The sequence below is a fragment of the Oryzias latipes genome, chromosome 17 (genome assembly GCF_053564925.1).
Source record: "Oryzias latipes strain Hd-rR chromosome 17, Olatipes_Hd-rR_3.1".
NCBI lineage: Eukaryota > Metazoa > Chordata > Actinopteri > Beloniformes > Adrianichthyidae > Oryzias > Oryzias latipes.
This window is the reverse complement of record NC_136253.1, coordinates 7,297,950-7,304,299: the sequence shown is the minus strand read 5'-3', so window position 1 is coordinate 7,304,299 and position 6,350 is coordinate 7,297,950. Positions and strand designations below refer to the sequence as shown.

At 39.4% G+C, this 6,350-nt stretch overlaps 1 protein-coding gene across 1 annotated transcript; it reads right to left on the bottom strand.

Annotated features, from left to right (window-relative positions):
* Positions 1–1,729: 1,729 nt before the first annotated feature.
* ccr12a (chemokine (C-C motif) receptor 12a) lies at positions 1,730–5,747 on the bottom strand. Its single transcript, XM_004078629.5, has 2 exons — positions 5,607–5,747; positions 1,730–3,153 (listed from the first exon to the last, which is right to left on the bottom strand). Exon 2 carries the CDS (start codon positions 3,138–3,140, stop codon positions 2,043–2,045), a length of 1,098 nt encoding a protein of 365 aa, XP_004078677.1. The 5' UTR covers positions 3,141–3,153; positions 5,607–5,747; the 3' UTR covers positions 1,730–2,042.
* Between the last annotated feature and the right edge of the window lie 603 nt (positions 5,748–6,350).

The window sequence follows — 6,350 nt, the reverse complement described above, 5'->3', positions numbered from 1 at the left end:
GACTCTGCATGGTGATTTTCAAAAGCAACTTTACACATATATGCCAGATATCCTGCACAAAGTATATAAGGATATGGACTGCTGTTGTCCTGAACGGCACAGTTCCAAACACAGTTCCAGACATTCTTCTCCCAATAATTTCATGCTGAACTTCTTCAATTACAGTTTAATATTTGGCTAACTGCTTTAATTATCCTAAATAAATATCTAAAACTGTGCCTGACTGCTGTTAACTAAGGAAATATGGTGCATAATTCCTCTGCAACAACCCTTATGTGAACAGAGTAGAACAACTTGTCTGCAAACTCCAAACAGCAAATTCTTATGGGGTTCCATTTATGCCAAATATCTTTGTGTTGAAATTTACAACAGTCTGAGTCATTGAATTGAAGTTTGTTTAATTTAAACTACTAGATTCTAGTTCTTACGAAATGACTGTGTAATTTGTGAGCTTTTAGAATACTCACAAAAAACAGCAAACTTTCCCCTCTATGTTCCATTTTTGAGATATACACTTCCTGGTAACTTTATTAGGCACACCTCTCCAACTGCTCGTTAATACAAATTTCTGATCAGCCAATCACATGATAGCAACTTAATGCATGTAGACGTGGTCCAGACAATCTGCTGCAGTTCAAACCAGCATCAGAATGAGGACGAAAGGTGACTGAAGTGACTTTGAACGTAGCGTGGTTGTTGGTGCCAGACTGGTCTGAGGATTTCAGAAATGCTGATCTGTTGGGATTTTCCCCCGAAACCATCTCTACGGTTTACTGAGAATGGTCAGAAAAAGAGGAAATATCCAGTGAGAGGCAATGTGGGCGGAAATGCCTTGTTGATGCCAGAGGTCAGAGCAGAATGGCCAGACTGGTTCCTGTTATGTTCTGCATGTGTTTTTGTTGGTGTTACACCTTTTCTATCTGTGCTGACAGACTGTGGCTCCTCCCAGCTGATCCTCACTCTCACATGATCTCTGCAGAGGAGTGCACAGCTGTTTGCTCTTAGCTGATTTAGTTAGCTCCTTATTTATGTTGACTTCTTTTTGTATTCAATGTTGATCAATTTTTAATGCTCACCGTGTGTTTGTCAGTTTAGATAGATAGATAGATAGATAGATAGATAGATAGATAGATAGATAGATAGATAGATAGATAGACAACTTTATTTATCCATTTGGGAGGTTCCCACATGGAAATTGACATCTCCATCGCATACAGCACTATTAGAAATAATCAGAAAAATAAAAACAGTAGAGACAGTTTACATTTCTGCAAAACAGCATTTAAGAAAGTCAATCAAGGCCCTTTCCTTTCTGTCCCACTCCCCCCTCCTAAGTGGTGGTTGAAGAGTTTGATGGCCCGGGGGACAAAGGAGTTCCTCAGTCTATTAGTCCTGCACCTTGGGAGGAGCAGCCTCTTGCTGAAGGTGCTTCTCTGGCTACTGATGGTCGTGTGCAGAGGGTGGGTGGCATTGTCCAGGATACCCGTTAGTTTTTTGAGTGTCTCACAGTAGCCAGAGGGTCCAGCCTTGTGCCAACCACAGAACCAGCCCTCCTGATCAGCTTCTCCAGCCTGGAGAACCACAAGGTGGTTCTGAAGGCAAAAGGCAACCCGGTACTAGCAAGGTGGATCTAGTAAAGCAGTCAGTGAATGTATCTGTGGGGTTAGAGAGCTCTGTTGAAGCCTTCTTCTAATTCCTGTACTTAAAAAAACTCAATAACAACTCAAAGTTCTTTTTCAAATTTAATAAACAAAAATAAGAAACAGTAATTGAGAGCAGATGCAGGATGTTTTTTCATTTGTGCTCGAATCTAACTTTTAGACACGTTTAATAATTTAATGTACAATTACAGCAGAACCAGTCATTTACAGAGTGTGTATTGGTCATGACTCGTGTCACGGAAGCAGAGGAAAGCGAGACGTTCAGTGTTCTTGGAGTGTTTGTAAAAGCTCATGTTCCACAGGGCTGGTGGAGGTCAGGAACAGCCAAATGAGAGGAGGATGCTTGGGTCAATGAGCTTGGATGATGCGTGTCATGAGAGTTCAGTACTCGTAGACGGAGTGTGGTGTTCCCTGAGATGTGGACCTGGTACTGTGGCTAGTTAGACTTATGTGTCTCTTGAGGCATGGAACCCTCGTGAGCATCAGCCTTTTGAAATGGCTCTGGAACTTCTTTCCCACAAAGGTGTAGAACACTGGGCTGATGCAGCAGTACAGGTAGGCAATGTTACGGGTCACATATAGAGCATAGTCCAGGCTTTCTGCGTCAGAGCAGGACGGCGGTTGAAGCTCAGGGTTAGAGGACTGAATAGCTCGAAGGAGGATGACTATGTTGTAGGGCGTCCAGCAAATGAAGAAGGTGACAATAATAACAAAGATGAGCTTGATGGCACGACACTTCTCCTTCATACGGGTGGACAGGATACGCACAGTAATGCTGATATAGCAGTACAGGACCATGATCAGGGGAACGAGGAAGAAGAGCATGAACTGCTGGTAATACGTGACCAGGCTCCAGGTCCTTATGGTACTTATTGGAAACCCTGAATCTTCGCACAGGTACCCATCTGAGGGGTCTTTCCATGACTTACGTAGAACTAATTCTTTTAGACTGGCAGCAACGCTTATACACCACACTATCACAGAAGAAACCATGGCATAGAGCTTCTTCCTGTGTTTAGCAGCGGACACTGCATGCACCACTGCCAGGTATCGATCGAAGGTCATGAGTGTGAGGAAGAGGATGGAGCTGTAAAAACCAATGAAATATGTGCTACTGACAATCTTGCACATCGCTGTGCCAAAAATCCATTCAGAAAAATGGTATGTGGCCCAGAAAGGCAAACTGGAGGCAAAGAGCAAATTTGAGAAGACCAGATTTAGTAGGAAGATGTTTGTGACTGTGTTGAGCTTCTCATACTTGCAGATGATGACAACCACCAGCCAATTTCCAAAGAAACTCAGGAGAAAGTTGACAGAGTAAAAGATTGGGTTGAATTTGGCACCAAACTGGTTGACTTTGTTCTTGGAACAGAGGCGGACGAGTTCATTCTGCAAATACTCCGTCGGGTCGTCTGTCCCATTCAAAAGATCCAAGAAGAGATTGTAATTCATATCATCCATATCATCCATATCATCCATGGTTGGCTTCGTCCTGCAACAGGAGAAACATAAAAAAGAAACATGTCAGATTTCTGTCAAGTTGAAACAATTTAGATCTACAGTAGGGCTGGTCAGTGTGTCAGGACCCAACATGAATTCTCACTAAACTCTAAGACTCTTAGAAATAGACTGAGATCCAGGAGATAATAACCAGATTTGCTATTTCCAATCCATTCCACTTTATTTATAGAGCACATTTCCCAAACAAACAGTTTCCAAAGTGCTGTACATTGACTAAAATTAGATAAAAATTATTAAACAAAAAAAAACAAGGAAAGTACAACAATAAAATGACTAAAAATAAGATAAAAACACAGATAAAGTACAGGTAAAAACACAGAGAACCACATGACTATTTCTAGCCGTTGTGCACATCCTTAATTATTTAGGCCATCAAACAAAAGCCCAAATCTTTGTTTTATTTATATTATTGAAAAATTTAACCATGAAGTTAAGACACAAGATTTTGTCGTCAAGGGGGTCCTCTATTTCAGATATTTACTAAAGTAGACCAGAATCAAAATAATTCAAACTCAATAATTGGTGGAAAATCCAAATTCAAATAATTGTGATCCAGATCTCTGCCATTCAATCCTCCCGTGATTAAACGAATAAACCCCAGGCCAGTTTTTGAAAGGCTCTTTGAAATGAAATGATCCAAAAGATTTGGCTCCCTAAGAAGAGCCATGAATCCCATCACTAGTAACAACTACAAGCTTTTTGAAACAGGATTTTTTCATTTTCTCCTGATTTACCATGACTTGAACTAATACTGGAGAAATGATCAGAAACACAGATTTAATCCAAATTATTTTTATACATAGCATATTGAAAAATTATGATTAAACTGCATTTCTGAGTATTTCTTCAATAGTGGTTCAAATCTTTTTTTTCTCATGCAGGGACACACACACTATATACGGAGCCCCTAAAGGGCCATTGAAGAAGAAAAAAGTTGAAGCAAAAAGAAAAAAAAAACTAACGGGTGCTAACCCGTTAGTATCGGGTACGCAACAAATCACATGACTTTAAAACTCATTAAGATGATGTTCAGAGATGATGGAATTGTGACGATAAGCAAGCAAAGCTGTAATCTATTTGATTACAAGTCAAAAAGTAAAGTAAAACTCAATTTGTCACGACTCGTGACCGAAGGAACCCAAACGCAAGAAGGAAAGACTCGAAACTCAAAGTAGACTGTCACAGGTTTACTCGAATTCTCAAAGAAGTCAAACATCCAGTTGTACAAACAAACAGGACTCTGCAACACTTAAAACAACAAGGACAGAAACTTAAACACCTAACAACATAATCAAGAAAATGAAACGACTGAGAGAAACAGGTGAACACACAGAAGGGGGAGGAGGAGGGTGCAGCTGCCAGCTGAACCATGACACAATTAGCTCACGTAATGCCATTTCCAGGTAACTTGGAAACATTTCCTTGTGTGCAAATTACCTAGTAACTGGTGCACACCCGATACTAATTGGTGCGCACCCGTTAGTTCTTTTATTTTTATTTTTTTACTTCAGTTGTTTTTTTTACTTCAAATTTTCTTTTTTCTTTTAATATTTTTTACTTCAATTTTTTTTTACTTCAATGGCCCTTTAGGGGCTCCGTAATTATGTCCTCTGGCATGAGAAAAATGCTACAAAAACAAGTCAAAACACCATTTTCACTGGCGTTTTTAAAAAATAAAATCAGAGCTTTTTAAAAATATTTCACTTGATTATCAAGGCTTCATTTCTTTTCTTTCAACGTGTTTCTTCCATTTCTTTAACTGAAGTTGTATTTTTCTGTTGTGGCTCCTCATCAACGGGTGTGTATATTTTTGTGTAATTACAATTCTAAATTGGTAAAGAGAGAAGTGTTAAAACCTGCTGATGTTTGAAATCATGAATGTGATTCATGTCTGTCGTAATGTTGTGCATAATGGATCTCTCAAACACGGAACTGATCCCAGAATTGAGTGTCCTGTTATAAAACATTCTTCTTCAGTTGATTATCCTTGTCGCGATTATCATGATGTTAAGTCAAACTTCCATGTCCTTTATCCTTCACATAATGGCTTTTTCCAGGAGGACTGGACAGAAAGCACCAAACGTACGACGGACAACCAGTTTGGAGCATAAAAAGGGTTTCTTTTGAAATTGAGTTTATTAAGGCAGTGAAGAAGATTAAAGTCAAGCTTTTCTAAAAGTCACCAACTTGGTCGTGTCACCATAACCACGCAAAAATCTTATATCTACACAAACAGAACCTTTATGATGTAAAAAATATACAAAAACACAAAGTAATAAACATGAACAAACACAGTTCTATTGTTATCCTAACGCAGGAAAATTAGGCGCTGAATGGAAAAAGTAAACGAGTGTTTGTCATGAACTGCTGCCTGTTCTCCTCCTTCTCCTGGAGCCTGGGGAGCAGAAAAGCAGATGGACGTACCTGACAGGACCCCGTAAAGCTGGAGGAGAGGAGCGGCGCTGGCAGCTCACACGCCGTCTGCGATGCTGTGCACTTCTGAGGAAGTTCAGAGGGCTGTTGAAAATCCTTCCAACCTTGTCGTTTCCTCATAAAAAATGGAACAAAAACTGCAGAAATCAGCAGTTTTAAAAATTCTGCAACAGTAAGATCTTGTGTAACAGCTGTTCCCAGAAAGTACTCATTTTACATAAACAGAGGGATTTAATGAAGCTCAACCCGGATTCCAACCAAACTTGTAACTGATGTAAAGAAAAAGTGCAATTTTAAATGTCAGTGAAAATGACAGAATAAATGAGAATAAAAGAACAAGTTAGCTTCTGCAACAAATAATTTACAGAGATGCAAGAAAAATATAACTATTTTAATATGAAAACTCCTGATTTCAGCTTTAAAACAGTCTAAATATAAGCTTTTTCTAAGCTAGTGTCAGCCAGTGACAGAGATGTAAGTCAAAGGCAGGTCAGCTGCGTTTGAAAGACAGATAATGTCTACCTTGACTGACTGGAAAACGAGTTTGACACCAGCGCACAAAAACCACACTAAGAACAAAAACAAAAAGGTTTTTGGAACAAGTATCTTAACACTGTGTTGTATTTTAAGGGAATTGAATTACCTTCTATTTGGGGAAGTTTCCTTCTGCCCAACTTTCTGCTGCTCAGTATGGAGAGTAAACCAAGAATCTTTCCACTGGACATTACAATTAGG

What these genes read in the sequence shown, in the direction of transcription:
- ccr12a (XM_004078629.5), bottom strand. Translation starts at nt 3,140, where the DNA reads ATGGATGATATGGATGATATGGATGATATGAATTACAATCTCTTCTTG.